The sequence below is a fragment of the Astyanax mexicanus genome, chromosome 2, assembly GCF_023375975.1.
Source record: "Astyanax mexicanus isolate ESR-SI-001 chromosome 2, AstMex3_surface, whole genome shotgun sequence".
Taxonomy (NCBI): domain Eukaryota; kingdom Metazoa; phylum Chordata; class Actinopteri; order Characiformes; family Acestrorhamphidae; genus Astyanax; species Astyanax mexicanus.
The window spans coordinates 318,464-338,388 of NC_064409.1; the positions used below are offsets into that span (position 1 = coordinate 318,464).

General features: G+C 35.7%; 2 protein-coding genes across 3 annotated transcripts in view; one reads left to right on the forward strand and one right to left on the reverse strand.

Annotated features, from left to right (window-relative positions):
* Window positions 1-91: 91 nt before the first annotated feature.
* pik3cg (phosphatidylinositol-4,5-bisphosphate 3-kinase, catalytic subunit gamma) lies at window positions 92-15,943 on the reverse strand. Of its 2 annotated transcripts, none has more exons than XM_007241192.4 (11): window positions 15,725-15,943; window positions 11,708-13,716; window positions 10,905-10,970; window positions 10,157-10,382; window positions 9,970-10,073; window positions 8,924-9,070; window positions 8,595-8,685; window positions 7,838-7,968; window positions 6,379-6,490; window positions 4,334-4,491; window positions 92-2,182 (listed from the first exon to the last, which is right to left on the reverse strand). In XM_007241192.4, exons 2-11 carry the CDS (start codon window positions 13,706-13,708, stop codon window positions 1,901-1,903), a joined length of 3,318 nt encoding a protein of 1,105 aa, XP_007241254.3. In that variant the 5' UTR covers window positions 13,709-13,716; window positions 15,725-15,943; the 3' UTR covers window positions 92-1,900. The 2 variants fall into 2 exon arrangements, with proteins under 2 accessions (XP_007241254.3, XP_007241253.3); XM_007241191.4 differs by having other exon boundaries at window positions 11,708-13,719.
* Window positions 15,944-19,000: 3,057 nt separating this feature from the next.
* Window positions 19,001-19,925, forward strand: part of nampt1 (nicotinamide phosphoribosyltransferase 1) — a 33,226-nt gene continuing 32,301 nt past the window's right edge. Inside the window, exon 1 of the mRNA XM_022666577.2 lies at window positions 19,001-19,155. Within this exon, the coding sequence (XP_022522298.2) occupies window positions 19,102-19,155 (54 nt within the window). The 5' untranslated portion in view covers window positions 19,001-19,101. The remainder of the gene's footprint in view (window positions 19,156-19,925) is intronic.

Here is a 19,925-nt window from a genome sequence, read left to right on the forward strand (position 1 = left end):
TTCCCTTTTTCACTGTATTAAGTAAAAATAACACACGCTGATATGAAACAAACCTTAAATAAAAATATAACCAAATAAAATCAGACAGAGAAACAATCTGCTGCTCATTTATTTTGCTTTAAACAGAGAGGAGGTGAGAGGAGGTGTACATTAAAATAAAATAGTTTTTGTCTCAATAAACTCAGTTATTTTCTCTTTCTGTGTTTCTACATCGTCAATTACACTTTATCTGCTCAGTAAAAAGGTCTAAGTGCTAAAGTATACACAGTGATCAACTCCATAAATATTTAGTCACAGAACTATAAATATAAATATATAGATTAAAATTTATTTGAAATTTGACTCCTGATCAGGTTTGGGCATTGCTTTAGAAATAAGAGTGTTCTGACAGAACTAAGGGAAATGTGTTTTAATTTTAAAATCTGTCTAAAATAAATTCAGTAAGTCCTGAAATTACAGCGTATTTAAATAAGCAGAAATATGAGTTATGAATATATGTGCTGTATTTATACAGAGGAATACACAAACAGATGATTGGAATCATCAAAAGTATAAAACAGATTTAAAAACATCCTCCTAATGTTACAGAAACAATTACAGTTATAAAAAGATAAATACACTGCAGCTGCTGTTATTATCCTGTATATTAAACATACAAAAGCAAATTAATAAAATATTTTTTCCAGTTTATATATGAATAATTAGATGAGATGTATAGATAAGATTTAAAAACTACATTTATAAAAGCTGTTTTTGGTATTAAAAGTTTTATGGTAGAGAAATATTAAAAACAAAACACCTGAAGACTATAAAGCCTCTCCAGGATTCATCATAGAAACCAATCAAACTGCACCAAATAACAAAATACAAATTTAAAATAATGTTTTAATATATATACAGCTCTGTAAAAAATAAAGAGATCACTTCAGTTTCTGAATCAGTTTCTCTGATTTTACTATTTATAGGTTTATGTTTGAGTAAAATGAACATTGTTGTTTTATTCTATAAACTACAGACAACATTTCTCCCAAATTCCCGAAATCAATATTTGGTGGAATAATCCTGGTTTTTAATCACAGTTTAATTTCATGCATCTTGGCATCATGTTCTCCTCCTCCACCAGTCTTACACACTGCTTTTGGATAACTTTATGCTGCTTTACTCCTGGTGTAAAAATTCAAGCAGTTCAGTTTGGTGGTTTGATGGCTTGTGATCATCCATCTTCCTCTTGATTATATTCCAGAGGTTTTTAATTTGGTAAAATCAAAGAAACTCATCACTTTTAAATGCTGTCTTATTTTTTACAGAGCTGTAAATTTTTACATTTTATATTAAATACCTGCAGAACTTCAGAAACAGAATGTATCGTCCTTTTGGCACCAACTATCAGGCCTCGCTCCATCTCCTGTTATTGAGGCTGCTTCTTACTCATAAGATAAGACCTCACACCTTATACACCTTCTTAACAAACATGACCTTTGGCATGAAAGTGTACAAAAACATTTAAGGGCAAGTTTTTTTGCTCAAAATGTATATAGTTAAAATTGTGACTTTGGTTTACTATTTGGTTTATCTGTAAAGAAAAAACCTTCAGGTCTGATTCAGTAACAGATAATTTATAATAAGTAATAAAACAACTAGTTTCCGCTCCTTAATCTTCTATTTTTAAAATTAGTATTTATGTACATTAAGGATAATTTGGCCACTGAATGCGTTTCTTCTGTAGCATCAATTTAAAAGAAGCGTCTTTGGCTCTTTAATATAAATTTACACTATAAAGCGTTTTTATAAAATGCTGTAAAAACATGAAGCAATACGGTATAAAACTCCGACGGGTTTAAAAAGTGAAATTTGCTGTTAAAACTCTTGTTTTAGGAGAGACTCGGCTGGTTGTTTGTGATCAGGCTGATCGTTTCTCTACTCCCTGTTTGATGCCCAGAACCAGATGCAGGAACCAGTTAAACTGAACAGTCCAGCCCTTATCCCTGCAGATCTCGATCTGATCCAGGAAGTGTTTCTGAGCCTCGTCCTCGGAGCAGCCCACCGTCAGAGCCTCCCGGATATACTCTATATCCTCCTTACTGGTGAGCTGCGGCATCCCCGTCATCAGCATCATCGAGAACAGGATGATCAGCAGGTTCGTGTGATGCCTCAGAGCCAGATACGCCCTCACACACACGTCCTGCATCCAGGAGACAAAAAACATCACATTTACATCACAATACATTACATTACATTACATTACATCACAATACATTATACTACATTACATCACATTACATTACATTACATCACATTACATTACATTACATCACAATACATTATACTACATTACATCATATTACATCACATTACATTATATTACATTACATTACATTACATTACATTACATTACATTACATCACAATACATTATATTATATTATATAACATTACATCACATTACATTATATTACATTATATTACATTACATTACATTACATTATACTACATTACATCACATTACATTACATCACATTACATTACATCACATTACATTATATTACATTACATTACATTACATTACATTACATTATACTACATTACATCACATTACATTACATCACATTACATTACATCACATTACATTATATTACATTACATTACATTACATTACATTATACTACATTACATCACAATACATTATATTATATTATATAACATTACATCACATTACATCACATTCTTCAGTATGACACTATGGATTACATCATACTCAAATGTAGGGGTGTGCGATATGGCTCTAAAATAGTATCACGATATTTCAGGGTATTTTTGTGATAACGATATACTTGGCGATATAGAAAAACTAAAATAATTAATTAATTTCAGGAATATAGTATAATAGTATAATAGAATAATCATAATGTGGCAAAATAAATAATATAGCATAAAATAATATAATGCAGCAAATAATATTGCAGAATATTTAGTGCATGCATATAAACTGCAAACTAAAACAATTATACAATAAATACACCTAAAGCTTCACAGTAAATAATAGACTACTTTTAAGACAGAACAGCCCTATTATCACAATATGGATTTTTAATATCATGATATTTCTGTGTCACGATATATTGTATACGATATAATATTGCCCACTCCTACTCAAATATATTCAAATAAGCAGAAAAACAGTTATTAAAATAGGTGCTGTATTCATATAATACACACACAAGACAAAAATAAAAGGTCATTTAACCAACATTAACATATGCATTGTTTTTAAATAAAATACTAATTAAGATAATTAAAAATTATATAAATTTTGTTTAGAAAAAAAGACCATGTTGTCTATCAGACCTACAGTGGTGTTTAAAAGTTTGTGAACCCTTTAGGATTTTCTATATTTCTGCATAAATATGATCTAAAACATCAACAGTCCTAAAAGTAGATAAAAATAACCCAGTTAAACAAACGAGATAAAAATACTAAACTTTATTTATTGAGGAAAATTTTCCAATATTACATTTTTATGAGAGGAAAAGTATGTAAACCTCTAGAATTAACAGTTAGTTTGAAGGTGAAATTAGAATTAGGTGTTTTTAATCAATGGGATGATCAATCAGGTGTGAGTGGGCGGAGCCTGTTTTATTAAAAGAACAGGGATCTAGCTGTGAAAGTCTAGAACAGGTTATAAAATAATCTCTAGAGTTTAGACTCCACCCACCAATACACAGTCTGATTACAGATTACTGTGTAGAAATTACTGTGTAAAAGTCGGCGAGGTCTCAAAAGACCGCAGGGTAACTTCTAAGCAACTGAAGGCCTCTCTCACACTCTGGCACTTAACATTAACATTAGTGTTTATGAGTCCATCATGAAAAGCGTTGTGTTTGGAGAAAGGAAAACACTGCATTCCAGAATAAGAACCTAATCTCATCTGTGAAACATGGTGGTGGTAATATCATGGTTTGGGCCTTTAGGGACAGGATGGCTTGCCTTCATTAATGGAGCAATAAATTCTGAATTATATCAAATAATTCTAAAGATACATTTCAGGACATCTGTCTATAAACTGAATCTAATGAGAAGGTGGGTCATGCAGCAGGACAACGACCCTAAACACCATTATTTGGTGGAGTCGTTCTACCACTGACTGATTCAAGAAGAATTCATTTAATCTACTTTTAGGACTAAAGTTAAAATCTGATGATGTTTCAGATCATATTTATTCAGAAATATAATTCTAAAGGATTCTCAAACTTTTAAGCAAAATTGCAAAATAAATGTAAAAGAAAATGTTTATTTCTAATGTAAAAACAGTCTACAGGTTTTATAGAAGTCTGTACCTGAAACTTGAGGAAATTGGGGCTGCTCTTCTTTCCCGTCGTTCCCATCACATACAGAAAATCAGGGGTTAAAACGAAAGGAACTCTTTCCTTACTGATCCCCAGGAAGCTCTTATAGTTTCCCAGAATGTGTCCGAAATCAATGTGGAAAAGATTTCCTACAAACAAAAAGAAAAAACACCTTAAAAACTCAATTATTCATAAAATAAAACCACAACATACAAAATTACTGTAGTTTAATCTGGTGCTAATTTATAATCAGTAATGCTTTTCTATAATTAGTCATGCTATAACTTATGATCTTATTTCATTATTAATCATTGTACCATTTCTTATCACTACTTAGTACTATAGTACTTTTAATACTTTTACTTATATTATTTTTTTCTTTATTTTAAATTTGATAAATTCTAACTTTCAATGTGTTCATTTTTTAACGGTTATTTTATTTGGATTTTCCTATTTTTCTATATATATATTTTATTAATCTACATTAAATGTATTTATTTAACGTGTGTACTTCTATTATTTATATTTATTATTCATTTAATTTTATTTAAGAGTTTAAAAACACTGGTTTGCTTGTTTTACATGTTCCTGGTAAAGGCAGTGACTTTACTAAAATCTGTTTACTTATTTATTTATTTGTGCCTCGGGCTTTTATTTTATTTTATTCATACCCCTTGAACTTTTCCACATTTTGTCTTAAATGTATTTTATTGAGATTTTAAGTAACAAACCAACACAGAGTAGAACATCACAGTGAAGTGGAATAAAAATTATATATAGATTAAAAAAATGGAATCAGATAAAAATCTGAAAAGTGTGACGTGCAAAAGTCTTCATCCCCCCCTATATCAATACTTTGTAGTTGTTCTGTGAACAGATTGTCCTGATCCTCCTGATCTGTGGATCTCTGCAGCTCCTCCAGAGTGATCATGGGTCTCGGCTGATCTCTGATCAGTGCTCTCCTTGCTGGATCTGTTTAAACTCCTAGTCTCTAACCACCTTCAGACATCCTGCCACTGTTTTAGCTTCCTTTAGTTTTTTATGATCTTTGGTGTTTTATTTATTGTTATATTTTTTAGTTAACTTTTTAGTTTTTTTAATTATTTTTAGGTATTGCTTATTTATATTTTACTCTTTTATGAGTTTAGTTATTATTTATTCATCTGTTGTTGATTTTTTATTAGTTCTATTACTATTACTATTATTATTATTTTGTTTACCTATGATTTTATGATTCATACTCTTAGATTATTATTTTTATCTTATTTGTTTTATACCTTAATCTTTTTACAATTATTATTCTTTTTTTAATAATTCTTATACCTTATTAAAAGGCTGTTTTTAATTTAATTTTATTTTTATTACTTACTTTTTTCTTAATATTTTTGTTGTTGTTTCTGTAAATCCCTTCTAATTTGTAATTGCTTGGCAATAGAAACAGGTGTAGAATAACGTTTTCATCAGTGGATGATGGATTGATGGAACAGAGCTGACTGGGATGATCAAAGCTTAGGAGATGTTTTTATAACTTAAGCCTGCTTTAAACTTTTACTTCTCCACAACATCATCTCTGATCTGTCTGCTGAGTTCTTCCTTCTTGGTCTTCACAGAACAGCAGTATTACTGAGACTAAATTACACAAAGTTCAGGGACTTCTGAAAGCTGTGATTTGATTGCACTGGATTTTATTTAGGGGTTTTGGAGTATAGAGGGCTGAATACTTTTCACATCAACTTTTATTTTATAAAAACTTTTAAAACAATGTATCATTTTAATTTCACTTCAAAATGATGTGCTTTTTGCTACTTTGTATTGATTGAGATCACTTAAAATATCTATAAATACAGGATTGCGGTTATAAAGTGACAAATGTGGGACAGTTCAAGGGGTATAAATACTTTTGGTTTGTTTCACACTTTTTTTACTAAATAATTCAGCATTCCTGTAGAGCTCTAATAAAGTCTTCAGTATTTATGATCTACAGTTTTACTGGTTTTGTACTATTTAAACTGTATAATAATTCAGTGCTGTATTACCGGACTCTGTGATCATGATGTTGTCGTTGTGGCGGTCTCCGATCCCGAGGACGTAGGTGGCGACGCAGTATCCTCCACACGAGAACACAAAGCGATCCACCGCCTGCTGATACTGAGGGGGAGGGGCAGAATCATCAATGCCTTTTTTCACTGCTCACATTTGCATTATGCAAACACAGCCATGCAAACAGGTGAACAAACACCTGATACTCAGTTACAGCAGCGGGAGATATGAGGTTTTTACAGTCTGAGACCTAAAGCTGAAGCTCAGACAAAAACACAGTACTGAAACAGACCCTGTTACCAGACTCAGACTCAGACCAATCAGGTTAAAGATCTCATTGCATCATTGTTAAATTAATTTTACAATGTCGTTTTTACAGAAACGTTTTAAAATAAAGATATTTTCACAATAAAGTCTTTGCAGTGTCATATGTTACTTTACAACATGTGTAATAATGCCCTGCTAAGTGCAGTTCAGCCCCTGACCTAGTCTCTGTAAAACACCAAATCCACCGGAGATCCTATTTAAACCTACAGTTACTCACAGAGGTGGGTAGTCCAGGTCCAGAAAGTTAAAATCCACCCCAGATTTTTATTTTCAACTAGTGTAAACAGAGCTGTTCTAAACTGTTTTTAAACACCTATCTATCTCAATTGTACTTGGCTGGTGGTGTTTTTCCTCCATAGACTAATTCTAATCATTTGTTTCTTAGCTCTGAATTACTGGGTAAAGTATATAAACACTGATGTATTATTCGCACAAATAACACAGGAATGAACTGCTTGCTGTTTCTAGCGCTGTTAGTTATCTCTTTTCTGACGAGACAACGTCTCCGTCAGGCTTCAGCTCTGTCTGTGGGCGGTCCCGAGCGAAGGTGGGCGGGGCCATGAATGCTATATATATATATATATATTTACGGGTTGATGTAGACACGGTGCTTTTCTTGATCGACTAGTTTTTTTTCTAAATATTTTCTTTTACTAGTTACTGCAGACAATGAGGAAGAGTTTCATCATGTACAGCATCATAAACAACTTTAATCTAAGCTAAAGGCTAAAGCTGCTGTTTCCATGTGGGTCAGCCAGACGTCTTCCTGTAGCAGTTTTCTGAAGGTGTAGAAACAGTAATCACCTCTCTCTGACTTCATCTGTTATTTCTCTAAAGACTAAAATAACTTCTACTTTTAATAGTTAGAGAGTTCTCTGTGTTTCTGTCTTTTTTTCTAGTTATTATGATGATGAAAGTGGGACATTTGCATTATGCAAACGCAGCCATGCAAACAGGTAAACGAACACCTGATCCTCAGTTTCAGTAGCAGTAGTAGTGAGATGTGAGATATGAGGTTTTGAAACCTGTAATGATCTGAAACCTGAAGCTGAACCTCAGACAAAGACCCAACTGAAACAGGAAGTGCACCAGACGCATTTCCTTCCCCTCAAACAGAGAGCAGCTCACCTTCTCCTCGCTCACACACTTATCTCTCAGCCACTGGTTCAGGATCTCGTCTTTAAAAGCTCCAGTGTTTCCCACAGTGCTCTGCTGGATATTAGCTATAGTCGTAGCATCCTTCACGATCTCAATCATTCCTGAAAAATAGAGACAACAATAATTTACCTCCTTAAAAATACGCTTTAAACTTTCTCAGAACAAGTCTCGTACACCACTGCAGTTTAAAACACACTTCCTAATGTTTATTAATAACTTAATTACTATAACTCTAATTCTTCTCTTTATACTTTTAATTCTACTCTTGATACTTTCTGTGTTTTTTTCTAATTAATTATTTGATAAAATTCACCTTTTCTAAGCAATATATTCTCAATATATATTTTTACAATATTAAAATTCCCTTTTACAGCTTTTTTGTTCAGCTTTTAGATCATTTGTTCAATATATTTTCACAGTATTTTTTTTACAATACTAAAATTCCATTTTCAGCTTTTAGTTCAATTGTTCAACATATTCTCACTATTTTTTTGGCAATTATAAAATTTCCCTCTTTTTAGCTTTTATTTCACCTTTATGTAATTTATTTAATATATTCTTTAAATATTTTTTGCATAACTCTAAAATTCCTTTTTTCAGCTTTTTAGTTAATTTGTTTTCCTTTAGGCTCTGACACTTTACTGCTGAAGTTTGTAAACTGTATTTTGTACTATTTCCAGTTATTGATAAAAGTGGACATGAATAAATTAATAACTTAGCAGATTACCAATTTTATTCCCGGTGGAGATACAACCATAAGGCAATAAGGAGAGATCTAATGATTCCGTTTCCCATATCGACTCCATAATCAACAGAATCTGTGATAAAATAAAACAGAGAGAGTTAAAAAATAGCAAGAAAACGGCTAAAAAATACTGTTATTACAGATACAAGCTCAGAATCTGCAGTTTTGTATAAATCAGTATGCAAAGACCACGTATAATCTATTTCTAACTACAGAACACAAGTAATCACACAGAACTAAACGTGCAGGATGTTTACTCATTTTTGTTGTTTTTATGATTAAATAAAAGCACAGTATTTTTAATCTGTTACCTGCAGTATCAGCATGTCCTGACGGAGATCATCTCCATCTTTAAAGATGATCCCGATGGTGTCGCTGGATAGAGTGGTGGGGTCGGCTCTCTTAAACTGCAGCCACAGCGGCTTCTTCTTAGACGCCATAACTTTACACTGTTCAATCTGGAACAAATAACAGTTTAATGAGAAATCAAAGAGCAAATGTTATCTTCACACAATTATTGATTTTCACACAAGTTATAAAAGTAAAGAGTACAAAGTTAAAAAAGACATAAATAGTATACTTAGTCATTTATAAATTGAAGAAAATTATACAATATTATATTTTTAAATGCTAAAACTAACTTGTAAACCTCTAGGATTTGTTAGTTTGAAGGTAAAATTACAGTAAAAACCTTCGGTAAAGAGTTTAGCTTCCACCAATCCACAGTCAGACAGATTACAGTTTACAAATGGAGGAAATTCAAGACCATTGTTAAGATCACTCCAAGAGCAAACCGTGTAATATTCAGCAAGGACCCCAGTGTAACTTCTAAGCAACCGAAGGCCTCTCTCACATTAGCTAATAATGTTAATGTTCATGAGTTCATCATCAGAAAACCACTGAACTTTAATGGTGTGCAGCATGGCGGGGTTACGAGTAAAAAACTTCACTGATTCAGAAGGCTTTTAGAAGAATGTTCTGGGGACGGATGAGACCAAAATAGAACTGTTTGGTTTAAAATATAAAAATATAAAAATATAAAAATAAAACACTGCATTTCAGAATAAGAACTGTATCCCTTCTGTGATACATGGTGGTGGTAGTATCATGGTTTGGGTCTGTTTTGCTGCATCTGGGCTACAGAACAGAAGAAGGCGGGTCATGCAGTCAAATGATAAAGTATTATATATTTCTGTCTCATTTTATTGAATTTTATTCTGTTTATCAGTTTTATTTTTGTGTATCCCTACACTTATCATACTGTCCACTGCTGTGATTATCTTATATCTAATTTAAAGTTCAGCAGAGAGGAAATAAAAGTAAAAATATCAGGATAATAAATGCAGGTTGTTCGTACCACCAGAGCTCCTGCTCTCAGCCCTGGATCAAACGGTACTTTAAAGCTCTCCGGTAAACCAGACGACTGCAGGCTGTCCAGCTTCTGACGCAGCTGTAAAACAACTACCATATTTCCCCCAGATTAAAATACTTTATATAAATTTATCTCAGATCTTTATTTGTGTATAATAATCAGGTGCGCTCACCTTGTGGAGAAACGTCGTATTTCTCAGCAGACATGGCTTTGATCTCACGGGTGATCTTCTGCAGAGCTTCAGTGATCTCCACCTGTTTACTGAAGTCCTGCAGCATCACCTCGCCGCAGCCCCGCAAAAACGCCTCCAAAATCACCGCGTACCTCTGCTGATAGTGCATCGACTGAGCGATCTCACTGCGCAGGAACCAGAACAAGAAATGCCCAATACGCTTACTCTGTGAATAAAAATCAAAATGAAGAATTACGTCTGAAACGAACACATTCACACAATTATAATATTTTTATTTCCTTTTTCCACTCGGTAATACATTGAGGGGGGACTGAAAAATAACTTTAAATGATAAAAAACGAAAAATAATATAAGATTTAATTAAGAAGAAATAAAACAAATCAGACTTAAAGGATATGCAGACAGGCTACAATGTAAAGCAATAAATCAAAGAGATAAATAATTAGAATAATAAAATATAAACACAATTAAAGAAATATTAGATTAAAATAACAAAAAAATATATAAAAAAGGTAAATGATGGAACTAAAATAAAGTTTAAAAAATATATAAAAAAAAAAAAACACGACTAATCGACCAAAACAAAACATTAGTCGATTACTAAAATAGTCATTAGTTGCAGCACTAACAGCAGCATGTACTACATTTATAATAATAATATACACTGTGAATCTGCTTATACAGATACAGATATACAGTAAACGTGATATAAATATTATTATCTTACCCTGAGAGCTCGCTTCAGCAGGAACCGGGCGAGAGCACTGTCATGATACGGTTCAAACTTCACAGCCTGCAGGAAAATAATGACCAAAAAATATTTATAATCACTAGATATATTTAGTCAATCCTTAAAATTATTGTAAGGATGTTTGGACCAGAAGAGGTACATTGCAAAAATGTGCTAAAGCTTTTTTACTGTAGTCTAACAAAGTACATCAGGTCTAGACCGGTCACTATTAAAACATTCTGTGGAAGATAAATATCATCCCAGAAATTATTGCGATAAAATATATTACTGTCATTTTAAAACGTAAAATTTAAATGTCTCTGACATAATGATAACAGAACATCATAACAAACAAAGCAATTATACTCTTTTAGCGACAACAACATTTGTATTTATAATAGTTTGGGGGAAATATACAATAAGAGAGCACTTAAAAATGATGAGTTTCTTTGATTTCACCAAATTAAAAACCTCTGGAATATAATCAAGAGGAAGATGGATGATCACAAACCATCAAACCACCAAACTGAACTGCTTGAATTTTCTGCACCAGGAGTAAAGCAGCATAAAGTTATCCAAAAGCAGTGTGTAAGACTGGTGGAGGAGAACATGATGACAAGATGCATGAAAAAAAACAGTATTATTCCACCAAATATTGATTATTTCTGAACTCTTAAAACTTTATGAATATGAACTTGTTTTGTTTGTATTATTTGAGGTCTGAAAGTTCTGCATCTTTTTTGTTATTTCAGTCATTTCTCATTTTCTGTAAATAAATGCTCTAAATGACCTTTAAATACCTGAACCAGCTGCAGGAGATACCGCAGGACATCATCATCACCCAGAGTCTCTAGTTTTCGGACAGCCGTGGTTCGCACGTTGGCGTCGGAGAAGTGGCAGTCTAACAGCTGCATCGCTAAACCCACGTCCAGAGGGCTGCGGTCCCACGTGGTGCTCCTCTCCAGGAGCTGGTGGGTGGCCATCACATCCTCCTGCTTCCCCCACTTTACAGACCCGAGAAACTTCGGGTAGGCTGAGGGATGACGCATGCAGTCCTGCCGGAAGTGCCAGAGGAGTTCCTTATCCTCAGAACTCAGAGGGTGCAGAGGGTCAGTCGCCACGATCTGCTCGAACTGTTTGCGTAAGTGATTGGGCATCTCTCGTTTTCCCCTCTCGCCCTCCATGTCGGAGGAATCTCGAGAATCCCTGCTCTTCGGCAGAGCGACCGGGTAGCAGTACTTGTCCAGGAGCACAGCGATGGCCATGGAGCTGGTTTTATCCGGATTGGTGGCTGATGTTAGCTTGTCGGCGTTGACGCTGCTGTCCTCAGCGCTCTTCTCCGGCATCTTCCACATGTGCAGGATGAACTCGCCCTGTCTCAGCAGGGACCGGTGGTCGATCACCAGCAGGTTGACGTAGTAGAGCAGGCGACTCTTGGTTTTGCTGTCGTGCACGGCGCTGTCTCTGGAGGTCTGGGTTTGGGCTTTGCTGCAGGATACCTGCAGGTTCAGCCGAGCACCTTTGGGCAAGTCCTTGATCTTGATATTGAACTCGAGCCAGGTGTTCCACAGCACCTCCTCAGTGAAGGGCTTGGGGGAGGTCCTCTCGTAGGCGAGCTGCTGCTGCCCGTGGAAAACGCTGGCCTCCACGAAGACGATCAGCTCAGAGTTACGAGGCAACACCGGGATGTCAATCCCCAAGATTTTGACTCTGAACTTGCGGTTGCAGTCCCAGAGCGATATGGTGAACACCTTCTCGTGGTCTTTCTCATCAATAGTGAGCTGCTCGTGAGTGCCAGCCACCCCCGTGCAGTCGTCCACCTGAGACCAGTCCTCCTTTTGGACGCCGTCTTGTTCAGGGTTGGGAGGAGGTTCAAGCACCAAATGGATCTCTTCTCCGCTTTTGAGGGACTGTCGTATCCAGTGGAAGTCTTTGATGGCGTAGTTTCCATAGATGTATTCTTCCCGTCCACAAACTCTCAGAACAAAGTCCGACTCGTTGACCTCCTCCGGTATCCCGAGCAGCGCCCTCTTGTTGGCGATCTTGGTGAAAAAGCTCTGAAGCACCTGAACAGGTGTGTCATCGATGGACACCTTTATCGTCTGACTGGACGTACCGATGTGTATGACGAGCAGGATGTAACCGTTTGTGATCTTGCTGAGCAAGTAATCCGGTAGGGTTTTTGTGGTTATCCAAGGATCCATGGAGTAAAGTTTAGGGTCTCGATCAGCCAGTTCGATTTTTCTTGGCGTGAGTAACTTTCTCCTCGTGAACTCCAGCTCATCGTCATGGACGTTACTCACATCTGTTACATCATATCCTATGAGATGGTTCAGAAACTTCTGGTACTGGACGGACTCTTCAGAGGATTGTGGCCTCAGGACCAGATGAATTTTTCCAATCTCCTTTTTTAAGGCTTTCCAGTAGCGAATACAGTCCAGTGTTTGGAACACTTGGTGTTTATCGTAGATCTCACACCAGCTTCCCTTCTTCTGGTAAAGCAGGATGGTGTGATCAGGCGAGAACTTTTGGTAGAATTCGGGACACAGGTTTGTCGCCACGGCCCTCAACCACAGCTGAGCTTTCACCTGCTCTACGGTCCAGTTTCCCAGAACCTCCAGCTGCACCGTGTCCGGGTTCTTGGTAGTTTTATTAGTGGTTGGAAGAACGAACTCCATGACTAAATGATCCACCGGTACGGACGTAGCCGATGTAAACGCTTTCATTTTTCTTCTCCTCCTCTTGTTGTTTTCTTCTCTGGGAACTGCTGGTGGTTCGTCGTCACTAATGTGCTGCTCCATAACCAGTGCTGCTGGAATGGAGATAATGCCATATATGAACATATTTATCAGTGTTATCAGTATATATTTCCATAACAGCTGTAACAGTACGGCTACACATTAGAAATTACTGAGATACACAGCTCAATACGGTCCTGCACTAATATAAGATATAAAATATATATATAAACAATCTTCTTGTTACACAAAGAACACAAGAGCCAACAGCACATTTTAACTGTGATCATATGAGTTTTATTTAACACTGTCTTGCATTGTAAAAATGTCTTTAAATACTGTAATGGCAGTGTAGTTTAGTAGTAGTGTAGTTTAGTAGCAGTAATCAGTAGTTTAATAGCAGTGTTGTTTAGGGAGTGTAGTTTAGTAGTCAGTAGTGTAGTCGCAGAGTAGTTTAGTAGTGTTGTAGTTTAGTATTCATTAGTTTATTTAGTAGTGTTGTAGTTTAGGAGTGTTGTAGTTAAGTATCAGTGTAGTTTATTAGTCAGTAGTTTAAGAGTCTTGTAGTTTAGTAGCGGAGTGGTTTATTAGTCAATAGTTTAGTAGTGTTGTAGTTTAGTAGTCAGTAGTTTAGTAGTGGTGTAGTTTAGTAGCACAGTAGTTTATGAGTCAGTAGTTTAGTAGTGTTGTAGTTTAATAGTCAGTAGTTTAGTAGCAGTGTAGTTTAGTAGTCCTGTAGTTTAGTAGTGTTGTAGTTCAGTAGTGTTGTAGTTCAGTAGTGTTGTAGTTCAGTAGTGTTGTAGTTCAGTAGTGTAGTTCAGTAGTGTTGTAGTTTAGTAGTGTAGTTCAGTAGTGTTGTAGTTTAGTAGTGGTGTAGTTCATTGGTGTTGTAGTTTAGCAGTGTTGTAGTTTATTTAGTAGTGTTGTAGTTCAGTAGTGTTGGAGTTCAGTAGTGTTGGAGTTCAGTAGTGTTGTAGTTCAGCAGTGTTGTAGTTGATTTAGTAGTGTTGTAGTTCAGTAGTGTTGTAGTTTGTTTAGTAGTGCTTAAGTTTAGTAGTGTTGTAGTTCAGTAGTGTTGTATTTTATTAGTGGTGTAGTTCAGCAGTGTTGTAGTTCAGTAGTGTTGTAGTTTAGCAGTGTTGTAGTTTATTTAGTAGTGGTGTAGTTCAGTAGTGTTGTAGTTCAGTAGTGTTGTAGTTTAGCAGTGTTGTAGTTCAGCAGTGTTGTAGTTCAGCAGTGTTGTAGTTTATTTAGCAGTGTTGTAGTTTTTTAGTAGTGTTGTAGTTCAGTAGTGTTGTAGTTTAGTAGTGTTGTAGTTTAGTAGTCCTGTAGTTTGTTCAGTAGTGTTGTAGTTTAGTAGTGGTGTAGTTCAGCAGTGTTGTAGTTCAGTGGTGTTGTAGTTTATTTAGCAGTGTTGTAGTTTTTTAGTAGTGTTGTAGTTTAGTAGTGGTGTAGTTCAGTAGGATTGTAGTTTAGTAGTGTTGTAGTTTAGTAGTGTTGTAGTTTAGTAGTCCTGTAGTTTGTTCAGTAGTGCTGTAGTTTAGTAGTGCTGTAGTTTGTTCAGTAGTTTGTTCAGTAGTTTGTTCAGTAGTACTGTAGTTTAGTAGTGCTGTAGTTTGTTCAGTAGTTTGTTCAGTAGTGCTGTTCTGTAAGGGGGGATTCTGTAGTTAAATGTGCAGCGTTTCATTAACTCTGCATAGGAAGTAGAAAACAGGAAGCACTAAAAATATAAAGCCAGTCTCTCTGCGCTCTGAATCTGAATCTGATATAAAGATTCAGGAGTTTAATTATTCTTATTAAACACAGATACAGATCACAGGAGCACCGCTGTGTTTATTAACACGAGGTCTGTGTTTTGATGAGAAGTTGAGCTCAGTTTAGTCCTGAAGCTGAAACTCGCTGTTAGATTAAATTACTGAGAGAATAATAATATTAATCACACCGTGTAAAAGCGGTTAGAGGTCGGTACTAAACCGGTTTAAAGGGTTAATGTCGGTTCTGAGCTCCGGATGTATAAATAAATATAAGTGTATAAATAAGAGTAACGGTGTTCGGGGAGGAGATTTAACTTTAACTCACCGTTTTTAGTGAACAGAGAGCCGGTCCCGCTCCTCTCTCCGCGCGCTCACTCTCTCAGACATCTGTACAGATAATCCCGCGGAGTTTACTGTAGTTTAACTGTAGTTTTTAGTAGTTTATTAGTAGTTCAGTAAGACTTTAGTGAGAATCCGCTGCTGATCTGCTCCCACTCTACCGCTCATCTGTCACAGGCTCAAGCCCCGCCCCCAACTCCTTCACCATGACGCCCAGAGACACGTGAGTGAAGCTTGAGCGCTGATTGGGTGCTGCAGTACCGCGCCCTGTCCATCCTCCATAATTGTAGTTTTTTATGGATTAAAGGAAATTAACCCGTTCAGACTGCATCCAATACAATATACATTATATATTTTCTTAATTTTTAAATGCTTTTTTTAATCAGAATAGACCATCATTAACCAGCCAATTAACAATTTAATAATAAATAATAAAAATAATAATAGTAACTTAACCACATCCACTGCAAAAAAAATCATTTTAAATAATATAAGAAAAAAATACACATTCCATGTAAACAGCAACAATATATATTAAAATATATAACTTCTCAGTGCTACATTTTAATAATACATTTAGATTTTTAGGAGCAAGAATAAAAATAATCAAATATAATCCTCAAAAACAAATGAATGAAAATTATGAAAGAAAAATAATACAAACAATCTTTATCTTGTTTTTTCACTGTTTATGGATGATTTATTAAATAAAAAGTTGAATATGAAATCTACAATATATTACACACTTCCAGTGCTTCCAATGTAATGAAAATAAAACAAAAAACGTAATTGCATATCTTTGCTATATAGATTTTTTTTGTAGAATTTAGACTCTTTTTACTAAAGTCAATTTGACCCCATTTACTGTGAAATTAACGTCACTAGAAACATTTTCAAGCGTCATAAAACCAAATAAACATTACACTCTTGTGAATATTTTGTATGCATCAGTTTCATTTGACTGGTCGGGCTGTTTTAGCTATAAAACTTTTTTAAATATTAATATTTTACACACATTTGTGTTGATTGATATTGAAGGAACGAAAAACACTCTACTCTTCTATGTCTTTTAACAACACCATACCTGTAGTAAAGCAGAACCGCTCATAGTTCATTGAAAACACTCAGAAAAACCATAAATGCATAATCTTTACTAACATTTTACTTTATAATCATTTAATGGAGGTTGAAATGGACCCCATGGAAGAAGAAGGGTGAGGTGTTAAATTTGAGGATAACAGGAGAACAGAAATTTGCATACAGGTAAATGTTTGCATGCTGTTCCTTCATTTTCCTATTCTTCCTCCAGACAGGTTTATATACTCTGTTATTCTGGGTAACTGCTTCTGATATATTTAGATAATATATAAATAAACAGCACAATTCTAAAGAAACAGGCTGAGGATTAAAGCAACATTTCAGTATTAAAATAATTCTATAATAATAAAGTTTATTTCAATTATAAAGTTTAGATAACTGTGGGCTGAACGGGGTTTTCTCTCGCTGTGTTTTGGCGACCTCTAGTGTTTATCCCTGTTAATACTGTTATATTCTTTTAGCAAGTCAAATTATGATTATTAAATAATATAAGAAAATAAAAAAAAATACATATTGCATGAAAACAGCAGCAATTTATATATTTCTAGGAATTGTAGTAATATAATACGTATGCAGCAGCAACAACTACAACACCAATAATAATAATTGTTATTATTTTAAAGGTTATTTTAATAATACAATTATTATTATTATTATTATTATTATTATTATTATTATTATTATTATTATTATTATTATTATTATTATTATTATTATTATTATTATTATAAGACTATCTATCCAATATTTTACAAAACCCTAATGAAATAAGTTCATTTTAATAAGAAAGATTCCTCAGTTTTGCCAGATTACTAAATAAGCGCTTTTATAATGTTATAATTAAAACACAGAGACACTCATTAGACACTTAATAGAGTGATTGCAATCCAAATAACTAACTTAAGCCGGTTTTCTTACAAAAAAGTATTAAGAGTTCGTTTAATTTGCTTTTTTTATAGCCGTGATTTCGTGCACTGAGCAGTGACCCATGTCGACTTTTATTTTGAAGCATTTGACCAAAACAATGTGACGTCGTTTCCGGGACTCGGGGAGTGACTGAGCCGATCTACAAGAGCAATAATCTTTATAATTATAAAGATTATTTTATTATTTTATTTATTATTATTATTATTTCTGAATTAATTTTAATAAAAGAAAACATGAAAGTCATCATGTTCAGACGTGCAGCATCTTTTTATATTTTTGTTTAGACCGTAAATAATATTAGACTATGACAGAACAAGAATATAACTTTGATTTTAAAAAAGCGTCTGCAAGCTGTGGTTTAACTTTTGTAACATTTTTTTTTTTTACTAATTATTAAATTTATTTATAAATGTTAATCTCAGCTGTGCTGATAACTGTGTATTTGTGTTGTATTAGAGCTACAGAAGCTGTTAGTATTTCAGGAGCGGGTGTTTTAACCAGTTCTTCCCTGCAGGCGCCGCTGTTTAGTCGCTGTATTACTTAGAGTTGATCTTCATGGCTGTGAGACATTATTCAGACAGACAGGCAGACAGACAGACAGATTAGACTTTGGTACTTCTACTTAAGTGTGGAGCTTAAATAACATTTCATTTTCAATTTTTTGATAGAGCACTTTTATTTTTACTCAGGTCTGGGTCTCTAAGGCTACGTTCACATTATTCAAATTACAATCCACATTCCTCAAATCTGATATTTTTACTCAGATCGAATTTGGATGGTTTACATTCACAAAATGTACTAAATGATCCATATCTGATTTAGGGTCACATATTAAAGTGACTCAAATCGGATTTTTTAAAAAAAAAAGCGGATTTGGCACGTTCACACAGACATGAAAAAAGCAGATTTGAGTCACTTTATCCTGCTTATGTTAACGTAGCCTTATACTTTATGCATCTCTGAGTAAATGTGTATCTTAGTTTATAACTGATTATAGAGATAAATAGACTATCATCTTTTACACTGGGGTCAGATCAAAGACTCGTCGTGCCTTTTAGTGCATTGGCCCCGCCCATGTAGTGAGTTTACTGTGATGCCGACCAATCACGTTTACAGAAAGGCGAATTTGGTCCCGCCCACCTCCCCTGCGCACTATTGTCGGTAACTACGTGCTTGGTTGTGAGTTTCCTCGCGGGGAGAGAGAGAAAGAGAGAGAGAGAGAGAGAGAGAGAGAGAGAGAGAGAGAGAGAGAGAGAGAAGGATAGAGTGAGAAAGAGAGAGAGAGAGAGAGAGAGAACAACGGCGGTGGAGGAGGTGGAGGTTGAGTCTGAAGGGAAGATGGAGAACAGAGACGATAACTTCAACATTTTATTAGCTACGGACTCCTATAAGGTGAGTTCTGGTTCTGGGCCTGGGCTCGTTTCTGTGTACCGGAGCTCCGGGCTCTGAGTGGCGGGCGGTCGGTGAGGATGAAGCGGGGAAGGTGGCTCATCCTCCGGGGCCGCGTCCTCCCGTCCTCCCGCTGCTCGGGGCTCCGCTGTGTGAGCGGTGTCTGTGGGGAAGGCCGGGCGGCAGGTGGCGGGCAGTGCCGGTGGTGAAGCGGCCGGGGCTCGGGGCTCCGGCTCGGGCTGGGGAGAGGCTGGTTGTGCTGCGGGGGGAGCGGAGCGGGGCGGCGCGGGGCTCGGTGTGCCGGAGCGCAGCGCTGGGGCCGGGGCTCCGCACTGAGTCAGGTGAATGAAGCCGGAGCTGGAGGAGAGCGCAGCGGGGAGAGCCGGCGGCGGCCCCCGGGTTGAGGCGGAGCGGGCGGGATGATTAGCGGCGTGCTGCCGGTCAGAGGGACGCGGTGCGGCGGGGTGAGCTAACAGAGCTCCGCGCGCTGGAGGTTATAGAGTTATAGAGGTTAAATTATCTAACCTAACCCGATAAACTCAACCAGAACCAAAACCGAAACCGGGCTTTACATTTAGAGGAAACTGAAAGCGTGCTCGCTGCAGGCCTGTCACCAATACGATATTCTGTTAACGATATATCGTCCGAGAAATTATTGCGATAAAAAATTATATTATTGTAATTCTAAGACTGTTAACTGCTAAATTAAATGCCACGAAAGGGATGTGCCGTATCGTATCGTACACAATAAAATCGCCAGCGTTTTTCAATAT

What these genes read in the sequence shown, in the direction of transcription:
- pik3cg (XM_007241192.4), bottom strand. Translation starts at nt 13,708, where the DNA reads ATGGAGCAGCACATTAGTGACGACGAACCACCAGCAGTTCCCAGAGAA. An exon ending in TGCTGAAGCGAGCTCTCAGG is followed by an intron (nt 10,383 to 10,904) that starts GTAAGATAATAA and finishes TTTTATTCACAG; the next exon opens with AGTAAGCGTATTGGGCATTT. An exon ending in CTCCACCGGGAATAAAATTG is followed by an intron (nt 7,969 to 8,594) that starts GTAATCTGCTAA and finishes TCTATTTTTCAG; the next exon opens with GAATGATTGAGATCGTGAAG.